Below are 19,517 nucleotides of genomic sequence, written 5' to 3'. Positions count from 1 at the left end.
TGATCCTGCAGTGCGTCTTTAACCAGTGCCTCCATTAATTTTCCTGGAACAGAAGTCAAGCTCACAGGTCTATAATTACTTGTGTCAGCCTTTGATCCTCCTTTGTGAATTGGGGTCACATTTGCACATTTACAGTCTATGGGTACCTCCCCTGAGTCCAAGGAAGCTCTCATAATTATGGCTAAGGGTTTGCTTACTTCCTTTGCTGCCTCCTTTAATATAACTGGATAGATCCCATCCACCCCGGGTGCCTTTCTTGTGTTTATCTTCAACAGTTTCTCCTCCACTTTACTCCCAGTTATTTCAAGATTCTGTAACTTACCGCTAGAGTTGAATACACCTCTGGCATTCCCCTCGCTGAATAACTCCTCATGTGTGAATGTCGATGCAAAATATTCATTTAGTTTGTTAGCCACCTGAGCAGGATCATCAACGCTTGACCCATCAATATCAAGTGGACCAATCTGATTCATCCCTTTCCTTCTAGAGTTTACATAAGTAAAGAACTCTTTGCTGTTTTTCTTTGCATCCCTTGCCAAGGATTTCTCGTAATCTGCCTTCGCCTGCCTAACCTCCTTTGTAACTTGGTTGCATATCAACTTGTATCTATCATAGGCTTCTGTGTCATGTGTTAATTTGTAAGTATCCCATGCATTTTTCTTCTCTGCCATATGCCTCATTAGTTCATCTGACATCCATTTTGGCCTAAACCTTGAACAATATTTCTTAGTTGGTATGTAAAGCCTAGTAGCTTCCAAGATAAGTTCTTTGAATGCTTCCCATTTTGAATTTGCTGTTGGTAACATCATCAGTTGGTCCCACTGTATAGAATTTAAATACTGTCTCAGTCCATCGTAGTCGCCTTTACGGAAGCAATAACCCTTCCCTTTACCCCTAATGGTAGTTACCTCTTTGATGTCCAAGTTTGCAACGATACGAAGGTTGGCAGGGTTGTCAAGGACACTACTGACACTATTCTGCTGCAACAGGATCTGGAAAGGTTGAGCAGATGGGCTTCGAGGTGGCAAATGAAGTTTAACATTGACAAATGTAAAGTACTACATATGGGAAACAGCAACCCCAGAGCAACGTATCAACTCTGTGGTACTACACTGACAGTGGTAGAGAATGAAAGGGACCTGGGGGTGGTTGTGCAGGCAGATATGAAGTTCTCTGAGCAGTGCAGATGGGCTGCAAGAGTAGCTCATGGTGTATTGTCAGTGATATATAGGTATTTTTCTAGCAGGGATAAGGAGGTGATTATTCCCTTGTATAAGGCAATGGTCAGGCCACACCTAGAGTACTGCATACAGGCCTGGAGGCCTCATTTCAAGAAGGATATAGAGCTGCTGGAATGAGTACAGAGAAGGGCAACAAGATTAGTGAATGGAACAAAGGAGTGCTCTTACGAAGAAAGGCTTACGTTTTGCGAATTACAGTGTCTGGAGACTAGGCACCAGCGAGGTGATCTGATAGAGGTGTACAAAGCCTTGAATGGTTTGAGCATGCTCAATGCTGATGGGATTCTTCCTCTTGCTCAGAATAATCACCTGAGAGGGCATAAATTCAAATTGAGAAAGGACAGATGTAGGATAGATGTGCGGAAATTTGCCTTTAGCCAGCGGGTGGTTGGTAGGTGGAACAGACTTCCATCCCTTGTTGTGGAAGTTGATAGCCTAAATAAGTTTAAGGCTCAGCTGGACAGGTATTTCGAACGAACAGAGGGGTGAAGTGGAAGTGGTTATTTTTTATCTATTTATTTTACTTTATTTTTTATTTTTGGCTGATGCTGCATAAGCTTGCTTTCTTGCATCAAATGCCTCTACTAATGCTAATGCTACTCTGGGGTTACTGCTTCTCATATGCAGTACTTTTACATTTGTCAATGTTAAACTTCAGTTGCCAACTCTCAGCCCATCTACTCAACTTTTCTAGCTCCTGTTACAGTAGCGTACTGTCATTAGTGTTATTAACAACCCTGCCGACCTTCGTATCATCTGCAAAATTGGACATTCAGCCTGATATACCATCATCAATATCCATTAATGAATACAGAAAACAATAATGGACCAAACACTGAACCCTGGGGGACTCCACTAATAACATTAATCCATGACGAGCAGTGTCCATTGATTACCACTCTGTCTTCTCCCACTCAACCATCCCTTTATTCCTAGCAGCAATTTGCCTCCAACGCCACACTGCTCCAATTTGTGCAGCAGTCTTCCATGTGCCACCATATCAAAAGCCTTTCTAAGATCCAAATATATGATATCAAAATTTTTTTTTTTTTTCTTTGCATCCAGTTACTTTGTAACTACATCATAGTATCCAATAAAATTGGTCAGACAACTTTCCCTTAACAAACCCATGCTGTGTCCAAGCTATAACAGAAGTCTGGTCTAGATGATCCTGCAATGCTTCTTTAACCAGTTCTTCCATTAATTTCCCTGGAACAGAAGTTAAACTAACAGGTCTGTAATTACCTGTGGCTCCATTTGATCCTCCTTTGTGGTTTGGCATTACATTTGCACATTTACAGTCCATGGGCACCTCCCCTGAGTCCAAGTAAGCTGTCATAATTATGGCTTTGCTTACTTCCTTTGCTGCATCCTTTAATATAACTGGATAGATTCCATCCACCCCAGGTGCCTTTCTTATGTTTATCTTCAACAATTTCTCCTCCACTTTACTCTCAGTTATTACAAGATTATCTAGCTTACTGCCAGAGTTGAATACACTTCTGGCATTCCCCTCTCTGAATAACTCCTCATGTGTAAATGTAGTTTGAAAATATTCATTTAGTTTGTTAGCTACCTGAGCAGGATCATCAACAGTTGAACCATCGATATCAAGTGGACCAATCTGATTTATCCCCTTCCTTCTAGAGTTTACATAAGTAAAGAACTCTTTGCCGTTTTTCTTTGCATCCTTTGCCAGAGATTTCTCGTAATTTGCCTTTGTCTGCCTAATGTCCATTGTGACTTGGTTACAGACCAGCTTATATCTATCATAAGCTTCTGTGTCACCTGTTAATTTATATGTATCCCATGCATTTTTCTTCTCTGCCACATGTCTAATTAGTTTATCTGACAACCATTTAGGCCTAAATCTTGAACAATAATTCTTAGTTGGTATGAAAAGCCTAGTAGCTTCCAAGATTAATTCTTTGAATGCTTTCATTTTGAATTTGCTGTTGGTAACATCATCAGTTGGTCCCACCGTATAGAATTTACATACAGTCTCAGACCACCGTAGTCACCTTTACGAAAGCAAAAACCCTTCCCTTATCCCTGATGGTAGTTACCTCTTTGAGTAAATCCCACTTCAGCACATTGTGATCACTGCAACCTAGTGGTTCCTTTATCTGCAGATTCTTAATGCATGAAGATTCACTACTGATAATCAGATCAAGAGTATTACTCCGTCTAGTTACCTCCCGAACATGCTGCTGTAGAAAACAATCATCCAATAAATCCACAAAAGCCTTGCTAGTGTGTGAGTGACCAACCCACAAATTCCAGTCAATCTCTGGAAAATTAAAATCCTCCATTATAAGACACTCTGATTTATTGGCCCACTCTATTTCTCTGCCCAATTGCTCATTATACTCATCAGATTCATTAGGCCTATAGCACACACCTACTCTAATTTTTCCTTTCCCAGTGCTTATGTCACACCACAGAGACTCAACATTGCATTGTCCACCAACATCAATTGGATGCACTTCCTTAGATTTTGTGTTTCTTAACTAACAGCATAACCATCCTCCCTTCCTATCCTTTCTGTACACATTGTACTCCCCAAATTCAAATTCTGCACTGCTTATGTCTGTGTGACACCACATCTCTGATATCCCAACAATATCTGCCTTTGATATCTTGACTAGCACTTCAAGCTCATCAAATTTATTAACTATACTCCTAGCATTGGTGTAAACACAAGTATACATACACCTGTTTCTTCTCTTAGTTACCCTAATACAGTCCATGCATTTACTTGTTCCACTATGACTCCCAGCAGTTCTGAAAATCCCCATTGCCTTGCTTTCCAGGCTGCTGCTGCTCAATTGCATTTTAATAGAAGGAGTTCAAGAATCACTTTCACCTCTGCCAGTGGCTACTGTTAATCTATTAGTCCGTGTATCTCCCAAAGCTAGCAGTTTTTCGACCTACCTAACTCTGCCTCGATAGCATCAGCAAATATTCTTGCACTCTTTCTTAACCCAACAGTTAATTACCTACCATCTGGCTGAAAGTTGATTGTTGGAACAAACTTCCATCTAGTTTTGTGAGGTGGTAGTTTGAATAAATTTAATAGAGGATTAGTCAAATTATTAACAAGATTAGTGAATGGAACAAAGGATTGCTCTTATGAAGAAAGGCTTAAGTTTTTCAAATTACAATGTCTGGAGACTAGGCACCTGCGAGGTGATCTGATTGAGGTGTATAGAGCCTTGAATGGTTTGAGCATGCTCAATGTTGATGGAATTCTTCCTCTTGCTCAGAAGAATCAACTGAGAGGGCATAAATTCAAATTGAGGAAAGACAGATGTAGGATAGATATGTGGAAGTTTCCTTTTAGCCAGTGGTTAGTTGGTTGGCAGGTATTTGGAATGAACAGAGGGGTGAAATGGGAGCGTTTTTTTTTTTTTTTTTTTTTCGGCCGAGTCTGCATAAGCTTGCTTTCTTGCATCATATGCTTCTGCTAATGCTATTAGAGAAGATGGACAGAATGATGTTTGTAGATTTTTGGCTGATTCTGTATAAGTCTGCTCCCATGCACCATTTTTTGCTACTAGTAATGCTAATATCCTAAAAAAATTCTTAGTGACTAAAAGCATGTCAAAAATAAAAAATTGATTAGTCAAAATAAAAACATTTTTACATAATTATAAGTTTTTTTTTTTTTTTTTTTTTTTTTCACTTTAGGTGATGTGGTGAATGATAGTCATGCAGAAGTATTAGCAAGAAGGTCATTTCTGAGGTTTGATTTTTTGTTATTTATTTTATATTAATATTTAGACTGTTAACAGATATGGATGATGATAATGTTTAAAATATCAGTGTTTGAAAAGAATTTTCAGAAATTCTTGAAGTTTCAAAAATTCAAAAGAATTCTGTTTTAATTTTGGTCTATACAGGGTGTCTGAAAAATACACGGCATAACTTCAGGAATGAGTTCCTCATATGTAGACAATAAAAATATTTTATATCAACATAGTTCCGGAAGTGCTTGGTTCCCGAGTTATTAACGGGAATGTCTTATCTATCGCAGGTGATTTCCTTCATCACAAGGTACTGACAGAATCTGGTTTTCCATTCCGACCATGTACTCAAATCAGGAGCAAGTGGGCCTCATGTACTTCCAAACAAACTCACAGGGCAGGTGTACAGAAGCCGATTGGGCTAGCTGGGTGGGTGAAGTGCCTGTCTGGCAACCCAAAGGTCGCGGGTTCGAATCCCGCCTCAGGCTTGGATCAGAGTACAAAATACAAAACCTTTGGAAGGTGCAATATGGCTACAGAAGCTGATGCACCAACAACTAACAAAAAAAAAAAAAAATGGCATTCAGAAACTTTCTGGAAAACAACCTGCCTGATTTCTTGGATGACATGCCACTGATCATTCGTCAACAAGCACACTTCATGCATAATAGCGCTTCTGCACATTTCAGCCACCTAGCCCGGAATTACCTGAATCGAAGGTTTCCTGGTCGGTGGATAGGTAGACCAACTGCCTGGCCTCCATGCTCACTTGATTTAAACCCACTAGATTTCTTCTTGTGGGGCCATTTAAAGTCATTGAATTCGACTCCAGTAGCTGATGTGGAAACTCTCCGCAATCGAATTGTGGCAGGTTATGAGAAAATACGAAACATGCCAGGAATTTGGCATAATCTTCGTGAGTCCATTAGATGTCGATGTGAGGCCTGTATTCCGTCAGAAGGTGGACATTTTGAATAATTACTATAAGGTGATGTGAACAGTTAAGTGTCATAGACAGACCTTCAAAACTCGGAAACCAAGCATTTCCGGAACTATGTTGATATAAAATAAAATATTTTTATTGTCTACCTATGAGGAACTCATTCCTGAAGTTATGCCATGTATTTCTGAGACGTCCTATATATGTGCTTGCTATAGCTATGCAAAAAAGTTATTAAAATAAATACAGACATGAATTTGAAAAGTCTAAGGGTATAAAACTGGATTGTTCTTTTAATATGGTAACTTTATAGTCTCTCACTTAACTTGCTGGGCATAAAAAGAAAAAGAAAAAAAGAATCTGTCCACTCGTGCTTCCATCTGTGCTTACTCTTGACATTTCACTTTTTTTGCATTTTCATGTAAAATAAAGGTTGTGCAGTAAACTTTCCTTTTCCCTATAACTCTTGTATTGATAATCTTGATAAACCTTTGATTCTCCCCCCTCCAGGGAAAAAATCAGATCTTCTTACAGAAGATTCTAAACAATATCAATTGCACGCTGTCTCTATAATCTTGTTGTGCTTCTCCACTTGCTATTGAACTTTTGCTTCAGTGTTAACTTGTGGTTAGTGTCACTTTTTTATTTCTTATAGCTTTGTATTATATATTTGTCATTTTTCTTTTGTGGAATTTGCCCGTATTAGCATTAGCATTAGTAGAGGCATTTGATGCAAGAAAGCAAGCTTATGCAGCATCAGCCAAAAAAAAAAAGTAACATAAATAAATAAAAATAACCACTTCCACTTCACCCCTCTGTTCGTTCGAAATACTTGTCCAGCTGAGCCTTAAACTTATTTAGGCTATCAACTTCCACGACAAGGGATGGAAGTCTGTTCCACCTACCAACCACCCGCTGGCTAAAGGCAAATTTCCGCCCATCTATCCTACATCTGTCTTTCCTCAATTTGAATTTATGCCCTCTCAGGTGATTATTCTGAGCAAGAGGAAGAATCCCATCAGCATTGAGCATGCTCAAACCATTCAAGGCTTTGTACACCTCTATCAGATCACCTCGCTGGTGCCTAGTTTCCAGACACTGTAATTCGCCTTTCTTCGTAAGAGCACCCCTTTGTCCCATTCACCAATCTAGTTGCCCTTCTCTGTACTCGTTCCAGCAGCTCTACATCCTTCTTGAAATGAGGCCTCCAGGCCTGTATACAGTACTCTAGGTGTGGCCTGACCATTGCCTTATACAAGGGAATAATCACCTCCTTATCCCTGCTAGAAAAATTCCTATATATCATTGACAATACACCATGAGCTACTCTTGCAGCCCGTCTGCACTGCTCAGAGAACTTCATATCTGCCTGCACAACCACCCCCAGGTCCCTTTCATTCTCTACCACTGTCAGTGTAGTACCACAGAGTTGATACGTTGCTCTGGGGTTGCTGTTTCCATATGTAGTACTTTACATTTGTCAATGTTAAACTTCATTTGCCACCTCGAAGCCCATCTGCTCAACCTTTCCAAATCCTGTTGCAGCAGCATAGTGTCAGTAGTGTCCTTGACAACCCTGCCAACCTTTGTATCATCTGCAAACTTGGACATTAAGCTTGATATACCATCATCAATATCATTTATAAATACAGAAAACAATAAAGGACCCAATACTGAACCCTGAGGGACTCCACTAATAACATTAGTCCACGATGAGCAGTGTCCATTGATTACCACTCTCTGTCTTCTCCCCCTCAACCACCCCTTTATCCATAGCAGCAATTTGCCTCCAATGCCACATTGCTCCAATTTGTGCAGCAGTCTTCCATGTGCAACAGTATCAAAAGTCTTTCTAAGATCCAAGTATATAATATCAAAGTTATTCCCTGCATCCAGTTCTTTTGTGACTGCATCATAGTATCCAATCAAATTGGTCAGGCAAGACTTACCCTTAACAAAACCATGCTGTGTCCTAGCTATAACTGAAGTCTTGTCTAGATGATCCTGCAGTGCTTCTTTAACCAGTGCCTCCATTAATTTTCCAGGAACAGAAGTTAAACTCACAGGTCTATAATTACTTGTGTCAACCTTTGATCCCCCTTTGTGAATTGGGGTCACATTTGCACATCTCCAGTCCATGGGTACCTCCCCTGAGTCCAAGGAAGCTCTCATAATTTTGGCTAAGGGTTTGCTTACTTCCTTTGCTGCCTCCTTTAATATAACTGGATAGATCCCATCCACCCCAGGTGCCTTTCTTGTGTTTATCTTCAACAATTTCTCCTCCACTTTGCTCTCAGTTATTACAAGATTCTCTAGCTTACTGCTAGAGTTGAATACACCTCTGGCATTCCCCTCTCTGAATAACTCCTCATGTGTGAATGTTGATGCAAAATATTCATTTAGTTTGTTAGCTACCTGAGCAGGGTTATCAACAGTTGACCCATCGATCTCAAGTGGACCAATCTGATTCATCCCCTTCCTTCTAGAGTTTACATAAGTAAAGAACTCTTTGCTGTTTTTCTTCGCATCCCTTGCCAAGGATTTCTCGTAATCTGCCTTCGCCTGCCTAACCTCCTTTGTAACTTGGTTACAGATCAACTTGTATCTATCATAGGCGTCTGTGTCACGTGTTAATTTGTATGTATCCCATGCATTTTTCTTTTCTGCCATATGCCTCATCAGTTCATCTGACATCCATTTAGGCCGAAACCTTGAACAATATTTCTTAGTTGGTATGTAAAGCCTAGTAGCTTCCAAGATAAGTTCTTTGAATGCTTCCCATTTTGAATTTGCTGTTGGCAATATCATCAGTTGATCCCACTGTATAGAATTTAAATACTGTCTCAGTCCATTGTAGTCGCCTTAACGAAAGCAATACCCCTTCCCTTTACCCCTAATGGTAGTTACCTCTTTGAGTAACTCCCACTTCAGCACACTGTGGTCACTGCCACCAAGTGGTTCATTTATCTGCAGATTCTTAATGCATGAAGAATCACTACTGATAATCAAATCAAGAGTATTACTCCCTCTAGTTGCCTCCCGAACATGCTGATGTAGAAAACAATCATCCAATAAATCCACAAAAGCCTTGCTACTGTGTGAGTGACCAGCCCCCAAATTCCAGTCAATATCTGGGAAATTAAAATCCCCCATTATAAGACTCTCTGATTTACTGCCCAACTCTATTTCTCCGAACAGTTTCTTATTATACTCATCAGAGTCATTAGGCCTATAGCACACTCCTACTCTCAATTTTGATCTCCCAATGCTTATGTCACACCAAACTGACTCGACACTGCACTGTCCAGCGATTTCGACTGGCTTCACTTCCTTGGATTTTATGTGTTTTTTAACTAATAGCATAACCCCTCCTCCCTTCCTATCCTGTCTATCCTTTCTGTAGACATTGTACTCCCCAAATTGCAGTTCTGCATTCCTTATATCTGTGTGACACCACGTCTCTGAAATCCCCACAATATCTGCCTTTGATGTTTTGAGCAATACCTCAAATTCATCAAATTTATTTACTAAACTCCTAGCATTGGTGTACACACAAGTATACATGCACCTGTTCTTTTTCTTAGCTACCCTAACACAACCCATCTGTTTACTTGTACCCCAATGATTCCCAGCAGTCTCTGAAATATCCTGCATCTTATTTTCCAGGCTGCGGTTCATTCCAATAGAAGCAGTGCAAGAATCACTTTCACCTCTGCCAGTGGCTACTGTTAATCTATTAGTCCTTGTATCCCCCCAATCTAGCAGTTTTCCGACCCACCTAACACTGCCTCGATAGCATCAGCAAACATTCTTGCACCCTTTCTATTTAAGTGTATCCCATCCCTGTAGAAGCAGTCTCTCCTGTTAACAAGTACAGACCAACCTGAAAAAAATTCTACCCCTTGAGCCCTGCACAATCTTTCCAGGGCCGAATTGATTGACAGGGCTCTCATCATATACTCCCTCCTATCGTGTCTGGGCAGAATTGCAGACACTTTCAATTTCAACCCTAATTCACGGCTTTTTTTCATCAGTGACCTGTACTTGTCAAGTAATTCCGCCGGTCTCCTACTCTTAATATCATTGGTGCCAACGTGTACAACTATATCACCTTTTGTGCCCTTAAAAGATGATATCCGCTCTACAACGTCATCAACTTTTGCCCCTGGCAGACATACCCTGGTCCTGTTCCATGTATCCTTTTTACAAAGCATGTTTCCCGTTTCCCTGACAATGTTTCCCTGAAGCCAGTCGAATGAGTATATTCACTCATTCTTGCATAAGCTGCAACAAAGCCTCTGAAATTAAAAAAAATAAAATAACCCTATTGCAATGACATTAATATCAATTTTATCATTCCTCAAATGTGGCTTTTACTTTCAGGCTGCATCATTAATTGTGTTATAATTGAAGAAAATGTGTTGTTATAAAAAAAATAAAATAACGGTCATAGTATAACTTTTGATGCACTTATGGAAGATATTATTATTATTTTTCACATTTAATACATCAATGTTTGTTTGTTTTTAACGTTTAACTTTTTTTTTTGATGGCATTAATACAAAAATTTACCTTTAGTGTAATCCAAAACAAAAGCTTGCATTAAGCTTTTGTTAGATAGTATTGAACCAGAGCTGTTTTGTAGCTTGGCTATACATGTATATAGCATTATAAAAACCCTTTAGACAGGCGATGCAATTTGGGATTAAGAACTACGATACACTATTTAATAACCTTAAGGATTGTAGACTTGGTGATAATGACAGTTTATTCTCACTAGATGTTACCTCATTATATATGAATGTAAACGTTGAATACACATTAGATATTATTTGGGATATGTTATATGATAACTCGATACCGATTAATTATATGACACTTCCTATTAAGGAAATTTTTCAGTTAATTAAACTGTTAGTTGAAGCCAGCTATATCACCTTTCGAGACAAAGTGTACAAACAAATTTTTGGTTTGCCAATGGGATTGAGCCTGAGCGGCTTAATATTGGAGATCAATCTCTCAACGATTGAGCATATACATTTGATGCCTTTGCGACCCCTTATCACATACTATGGGAGGTATTTAGACGATCTTCTAGTTATTACTGATAGTAGTACTATCCAAGACATTTTACATTCGTTTAATAATATTCATTCTAGGCTCAAATTTACATTGAAAAGGGAGGATATGGATACAAAGTCATTAAATTTTCTAAATTTTACGCTTACTCGGGACTTACTTGAATATAATCCAATTTAACATCTATCAAAAACCTACGAACACCGGTATGCTTCTACATTATAACAGCTATCACCCTTTCACCTACAAAAGATCGATTATCTTTAATCAATTTCTAAATGCCTACAAATATTCAATGACGGAACCTGCTTTGGGCTCAGAAATACAAATATTAACCAGCAGATTCTTAAACAGGGGTTATCCTCTTCCTACAGTAAACTGAATTAGGGTGCAGGCTAAGGATAGGATACAAAATACTACACCAACCAACAATAGTAATATCAAAAAATACTTTATTTCTGCCCCATATTTTGAACAGTGGCACAAACAACTTAACAGATTCTTTAAAGATGCCGAATTTAAAATTGTGGCCAGACCAATACAGAAATTACACACTATACTGAACAATCGCTCAGTCCTTTCCTCGTTCACAATACAAATTAATCGCCTGTTATACAACATATCTTGCGGTGAATTGCGACTTGTCTTATCAGGGTTCGATGCGTTTTCCTTTGAATATTTGTGTTAATCTACATGCGGCCTCAGTTCGTGCTTCTCGTTTAGCAGCATCAGAATTAGCCTTTCACACCGTTAACGAAAAACACTTTTTTTTATTTAACGAGGCCAAAATACTTAGTGTCCAACATAATTATACACGAGTATTAATTGCAAAAACCGTAGAAATTAAATTACATGAAAATTCTGTTAATGTTCATTGGCCATATCTCATCTCTGATTCATGGGCTTTTACATATGCGCAAAGACAAATAATCCCTATTTAAGTTTCATACTCACCCCTATTCGGTAATTTTCATTCCTGTGATCACGACATACGGTTGAAAAGCATTGTCAGCTTCAGGAAGGAAAATTGTTTTGCAATTTTTTTGTTAAATTCTTTTAATTAATTTTTCTTATTTTTTAATTGCATTAAATTGATTTTTAATTGTGTTAAATTGATTTTTAATTATTTTTTAAACTATTTGTTACTCTAATGTAAGTTTTTCGATTTTTCCATTTTAATTTCTGGAGAGTATCATATGGAAGTGTTCTACGTACTATATTGAGGTAAACTTCTCTTATTATTTTACAAATATTAAAAAAATAAGCTTTTGTTTACTGATTCTGATATTTGCTTTTGTCAATAAAATGAACTCCTTATGAGAATGTTTCTTGAGAGATTTGAAATCATGAAAACAAGAGGACTTATTTGTTACTGTCTGTTCCCAGATAATCTTTCCATATATTTTCTTCGATCTGAGTATTTAGTTTCTTTTACAAAAAAAAAAAATAAATAAATAAAAGCAAAAAAAAAAAAGTAATTACTAGTACCCAAATATGTCACCATGCATCATTTGATCTTTTTCCTTCCTTTTTTTTTTTTTTTTCATTTTAGATAAATTAGTCTCATTTGAAAATAATTCATTGTACTGAAATATTTTGTCTGAACTATTTCTTTCAAATGAGACTTGCAGTGCACTGATAATAAGAGAGTTTAGCCATTATCTTTAAATATTTTCATTATAGTGAAATTTTCATTCAAGCATATGTTATGACAAGGTTTTATTGTGCGCGCACACACACACACACACACACAACAATGTTATGCAACATATTGGTCAAATTTCAGGAGCTTATGCTAGAAGTGATTGTGCTAAAAAAAAAATAATTCTGTGAATCAGTCTTTTTCAAGTGCAGCAGGTATGTGTATACTTAGGGATACAGGGGAGAAATCTGAAGTAGGGGTATGGCATCATAACTGAAATTTATAAAAAAATTAAATTATGTTTATCAAAATTTGTAGATACAGAGGATACTTACTTTTTTTTTTTTTTTTTTTTTTTTTGAAAAATGGATTACTTTGCAGAGAAAGGTTTATAAACTGCTATTAACCATAGGTCAACACTTAGTAAGTTTTGTGCTGTTGTAAATGTGACTTTCCATCTACATATACACTGGTGTGCAAAACTTAAGGACCAGTCAGGTTTTCACCTGTAGCTTCTCATAGGAGAGGCCTGGATTTGGGAAAAGCATACCAAAGGAACCTCGTGAGGTGCAGAAATGATGAAGGAAACACTGACACAACAACGGAAACAAAATGGTACAGAGGGACTTTATTTAAAAATGGCAACATAGCACTGGCTGCCATGATACAGATGCATCATTGCTAAAAATGAAACAAAGGGAAGAGGTGATTTGCAAGCTTCTCCAATTTTCTCAAGTTCTGACGAACTGATGGAACAAAATCATGAACAAACCAATTGCAAAACATATATCTTTGTCCATCCAAGCATTCTTTTGGGCTTTATAGATCACAGGTAAGTGCACAATTCTTTTAAAGGCCCATGGGCACTGAAATTTGCCAATCGCCAAAAGTTTAACTTTATGCTGACCTGAAGCATTAGCACACATAAGAACGGTTATTCTTTCCTTATTAAGCTTGAACCCTGTTGCATTTCGTTCTTGGTTTTCAGCCAAAGTTTTTTGTGGGCAAACACTTCTAGTAAACCACTGTTTCATCAGCATTATAAATTTGATCGGCTGTAAGGTCATAGTCAGATACAATTTTTTCAAATGTTGCACTATAGTCTGTTGCTGCTTTTATATCAGCCGACTGTCTTTCTCCAGCGATATCTGTCTAATACCATGATGAGTCTTGAAATTCCTAAGCCATCCATCACTAAATGTGCACTCTGATTCAATGTTCATTTTCTCCTTAAAAGACCTTGCTTTGGCAATAAGCATCGGCCCAGAAATTGCCATACCTTCCAATCATTTTAACAAAAACCATTCATACAACACTTTATAAAGATTCTCTAATTTTGACTGATGTAAACTATTTCTCTCAGCAATTTTATTGTAAGGCTCAGACGAGGCTGTGAATTTTAGAATTGTATTCTTTGCCTTTTTTATATCATAAATTGTAGACTTTTCAACATTGTATGTTTCCATTAGAACAGCACTGCTCTCACCGCTTTCTAGTTTCTTAATTATTTAGTTTGTCACTCAGTTTCAACATGTTCTTCTTTCTCTTCACTCCATGAAGTTTATCTATTTTAGGAGCCATTATTATGTGCTTGTGAATATGTATGCTATATATGGTAAATGGAAAGAGTAGGAGAAAAATTATATCGTTGCCACAGCTTGATTGCTCATTTCAAAATGGCAACTGCGAGCTCGCTTGTTGTCGCTGGGCATTTGTGGCGCTCATGCATTGTGCACACACACACACACACACAAAAGTCCTCAAAATTTAAAAAGTTTTGAGTTTTTGAAAAGTCTGGATTCTCGGGTGGTCCGGATTTCTGGCATCCGGATTTTTGGACTTTTACTGTATTTTTATTCTATTTTTTTATGTGATTGACATGAAATGCATCTGATTGCTTTAAATCAATGCCAAAAAAAGCAGTTATTTCCATAGAAGAACATGTTATGCTGCATTTTATTCAACATGCACTCATAAAATCTTAATATATCATTGGCATTCTATCAAAACTTCATATGTTGAAAATGCATACTTTTCAGGAGAGCAAAAAAACTTTATTATTTAGAGAAATTGAAGTAATTTTTTCAAAACTTTTTTAATGAACACAAATATCGTCTGGATCAATTTATACAATTTCTAAATAGCACAAAAATCTTGTTATTTAGGGAGTTTTAAGAACATACAGTAATTTGCACCTTCTATTGAATGTTGCACCTCTACATACTAGGTTTTGACAGTATCTGATATCACTTGTTTCAAATTACACATTATTTAAAAAGTGATGACACCTACTTTGCTAGTGTAAAAAGGGTTTATTTATTTATGTAGTACAATAAAGGAGAGGATGCATTTAAGCAATGATCATGTGAACCTTACAGTATGTAGCATTACATTTGTTTTTGATACACATGAAAAGAAACAATTGAAAAATACACAGCATTAATTGAAACATTTTTGTTATTACTGCAACATAACCATTGAAAAATACAAAGCACTTTAACTTGCTTTCTGTTGCAAGCAGAATAACAATTGAAAAAGTAATGTGCAATGACACATCTGTCCAGTTCTTACATCTCGTCTTGAATGTGTGGACATTTACCTCCCTCTTCAACATATGAGTGAGGTAAGTTATCATAAAAGTACCTGTCGTCATCCAAAAGGTGAAATTTGGGTTCTTGTAGATGTTTAAACTTCTCCAAGGGAATGTCAATCCTTAAGAGGAGTATAGAGGTTTCATGGGAAAAGGAAAGTTTACAGATTTGTTTGGTCTTCTAGGCAAATGACACCATTCACCATTCATCGAAAGTTTATATTGGATTGTGTAATTTGGTTCATACAAAATTGCTTTCAGATCAGTGACAACTGGATCTCCAACACGAACTCCAGGATGAATGCTGGGATATTATAAATTGCTAGAGAAATCACTGAAATCCTGGAAAGTCATGATTTTCGTTTCGATTGGAGGTGAAGACCTTGCATTCCTACAGATTTTGACATACTGTGCAGGGACACTATTTTTTTTGCCAAACTTTCTCTCTATTAAACTGTGACATCCACTAACATCATTTGTGTATGGCCCTTTTCTAAATATTTCTGAATGATAGTGATATCTTTTTGCACTGCAAGATTCAAAAGTGCATTTGCCATTACCACATTCCGATTTTGGTATGTGCAACCATCTATCCATACAATTTTTTTTTTTTTTTTTTTTTTTTTCCACAGTTGGGTGAAAAAAAAAAAAAAAATTGCATTTGGTTAGTAGGAAGTTGTAGAGACTTGATGAAAAAAATATCAGCTGACATTCCGCCATCTGATTCGTTCCATAGATAGCATATTACCTCTTCTGTTACTTGATTGTATATTGTACAGTTGTATACTTTGAGTTTTGTTTTGTAGTACGTTGCAGATACATGAAGACGGGGAGACAGGAGTTCAGCCTGTACATGCATAGTCTAGCACCAAATACAAGGATCTAATTGTGCTTGTTTCTTATCTTTTGATTTCTCATCTTTTGCCAGCTTCTTTCTTTCTTGGTCTGCATTGTAGTCTGATTGTGGAAGGTTTCTCATACTGTATTGTGAGCAAGTGTCATACTGATCCTTTTCTGGGGCGTAGAGACTCAGATTCACAACATGAAAGACTTTGAAATGTACTCCACTGTACTACCTCTTCTTTGCTGCTGCTTGTTTTTGGTATTCTTTGAAAATATGGTGTTTGGATTCTCATATAGGTTCCAAGTACAGTTTGGTCTTATCTGCATCTATATTATAGATGTTGTATTTCAGTTTTTATTAAACATATCTTAAGTTATGGGTTCAAAAGTTATGGAAGTTATACTTCCATGGGTTCAAATTAAATTTTGGAATGCATCTGTTTAGAATACTGTATTTGAAAACGAAATGCACAAGACATAATCCTCATGGGTTTTGGTAATTAACTATATAATATCGGTGTAGATACACCATAGTTAACCCATAAATTTGAACTACGTATGTAGTGTAAAAGGCATCGTTATCTTATATTGTGGGTGCCTTCACAGCGAGATAGCTGGTATTGAACTACTTCAAATAAATAACGCTTCTCTGGTAGAGAAGACTACTGTTATTTATTTTCAGAGGATACCACCACCCAGATGATGGTTTCGAAGCTAGTGGGCTTCATCAGTGGGCAGGCCCACTGATGATGAAGCTTCACCATCAGTGGTAGGTAATAATATTGATAGGTGGAATTCCACCTATCAGTATTATCGCAGTAATTAGATCGACTTTTACTACCCGTTTATAACAGACCCCACTAGCAGGAACCCCCAACAAACAGGAAACTGCAAATTGTTTTTATTTTATGCATGTAATATGTGAGAATGGTGTTTCCGCCTTTACTGCATTGTTTATTTAGTTGCTACTTGTTCGCTGTGCGTTTATGTATATCAAGCTCGCCTCCTCATTTTTGTTCTTTTTATACTTTTGCTCTATTCTCAAAAACATGAGTAAAATACTTGAAAAAAAGTGTGAAAAGGAAGTGTTCTGGTGAAAATACTTCAGAGAGAAAAAGAAAAGCAATATCGATAGAAGAAAAATACGAAATTGTGAAATGCTTTGAGCAGAATGAAAGAACATGCGATATTGTACGTGCTACAGACCTAAATGAGGGAACGATGAAAACAATTAGAAAGAATGCAGAAAAAATAAAAACAACTTTCATAGCAGGAACAACACAAAGTGTAACAAAATCAATTAGATCAAGACACAAGGAATTGGAAGAGATGGAACATCTTTTATCTGTTTGGATAGATCAAACAAAGAAGAGATCAGGAACAAGTTTGCTTACAATAAAACCAAAGGCATTGGTAATATTTGAAGACCTCAGAAATAAAGCTGAAACCCCCTCAAGAAGGCCTCCCTTTACTGCCAGTAGTGGCTGGTTCAATAATTTCAGGAAACATCATGCTTTCCACAATGCGAAATTATCAGTTGAAGCTGCCAGTGCAGATGAAGCAGCAGCAAAAGCATTTCCGCCAATACTGAAAAAACTAATTGAAGAAGAGGGCTATACACTGGACCAAATTTTTAACTTTAATGAAACCGGACTGCATTGGAAAAAAATGCCATCACGAACATATATCTCAAGAGAGGAAGCACGAGCTCCAGGCTTCAAGGCTGCTAAGAATAGATTGACCGTTATGTTAGGAGCAAATGCAAGTGGAGACTTGAAACTGTTTGTTATTTTGGTTTTTTGGAAGCATTAGCAACTAAGGCCATATTGCTCCGGGGATATGCGGTGTTCATTCCCTGACGTTTCCGCATTCTCCATATTTGGTGGTCATGGGCTCGAACCCCGGTTTAATCAAGAAGCGTGTGCTACGCAATGCTGCTCCTGCCCACCTGGCTACAGAGGCGCAAACTTGAAACTGAAACCTGTTATTGTTTATCATTCAGCCAATCCACGAGCATTAAAGGGATTGTAAGGACTACCCTGGGTGTTTACTTTAGGAACAGCAGAAGAAGGTGGATGACAGGGCAGATCTTCACTGACCTTCTACAAGAAGTGTTTGAGGATGTGTTTCGAAGCTACTGCAAAAAGAAAAATTTGGATTTTAAGATTTTAATTATTTTGGACAATGCACCAAGTCACCCTCCAACCCTTCCTGAACTGTCACCAAACATCAAAATTCCGTTTTTACCACCTAACACATCTCTTATCCAAGGAGTAATTGACCACTTGACCAAGGAGTAATTGCTGCTTTTAAGCAGTATTACACAAGAAGCACATTTAAGATGCTCATATCAGAACCAGAAGGTGAAAATGCACCAACCAATGGTTAAAGACTCCTGGAAGCGATTCAACATAAAGAATGCAATTTACATAATTGTGGAGGCTTGGAATGAAGTGACAAAAGAATGCTTACATGGTGTTTGGCGGCCTCTTTTATCAGATTTTATTAATGATTTTAAAGGCTTTGATCCTGTAAACGAGCTTCCTAAATTAAAAGCACATTGTGTTTCCCTTGCAAAGCAGGTTGGCTTTGAGGAATTGGAGCAAGAAGATTTAGAAGAGTTGCTTCAGTCTCATGAACTTTCAACTGAAGAACTGCAACACTTGTTGCTGGAGGGCAGATGGAAGATGAGGAAGACGCGACATTGAATGCCTGAGCGCTACCATTAAACAGCTTTCTACTTCAGAGTAATCTTCAGTTTTAAATTCATTTGAGAAAAGTATGCAATGGCTAGAAGATAACGATTATAATGCAGAAAGAAGCAGAAGAGCACTTCATACTATTCAACCTGCTTCGGAGCCATATAAGCAGCTGCTTTGTGAAAGAAGGAAGATTGCCAAACAACAGAAACTAGATGTTTTTTTTTATGAAAACACCCAAGAAAGAGACAGAAAATGAACCACAGCCCTTTAGTTCTGGCGTGACTACATTTCGTCCAAAGTCCTCATTGGCTTCTTCTCCACCTCCCAATTCCTATAATGATGACAACCTGCCATCACTTTCCCCATAATTCCGCTGCTTCAACCCTTTCTCAAGCTGTCTTGATTTATTTTTAAGGTAAGAATCTAAATTTAAATGATTAAACTATTAATTTTACATTTTTCAATGTGTAAGTGTTTTATTACGATTATTATTTATTGTGTTTGGTAATGTTTTGGTTACAAATGTGTGGTCGGCATCTAACCCTATCCAATCTTGGGTGGTCGGCACCTAACCCTATTTTTCCCATAGGGCCTGTTGTTTATATTGCACGATTTTGCAGTGCACGAGGATTTCTAGGAACACAACTATCGTGCTATATGAGGACTGACTGTACTATTAAAACAATGCCTTTTACACTACATACGTAGTTCAAATTTATGGGTTAACTATGGTG

At 37.5% G+C, this 19,517-nt stretch overlaps 1 protein-coding gene across 1 annotated transcript in view; it reads left to right on the top strand.

Annotated features, from left to right (window-relative positions):
• Positions 1 to 19,517, top strand: part of Adat1 (Adenosine deaminase, tRNA-specific 1) — a 224,503-nt gene that overhangs the window by 109,806 nt on the left and 95,180 nt on the right. The window contains exon 4 of the mRNA XM_090384069.1: positions 4,932 to 4,986. Coding sequence (XP_090240195.1) covers positions 4,932 to 4,986 — 55 coding nt within the window. The remainder of the gene's footprint in view (positions 1 to 4,931; positions 4,987 to 19,517) is intronic.

This window comes from Mastigoproctus giganteus, chromosome 10 (genome assembly GCF_048544385.1).
Source record: "Mastigoproctus giganteus isolate SK-2022 chromosome 10, ASM4854438v1, whole genome shotgun sequence".
Lineage (NCBI taxonomy): Eukaryota > Metazoa > Arthropoda > Arachnida > Uropygi > Thelyphonidae > Mastigoproctus > Mastigoproctus giganteus.
Note: the sequence above shows the minus strand (reverse complement) of the source record. Positions and strands in the feature narration are given on the sequence as shown.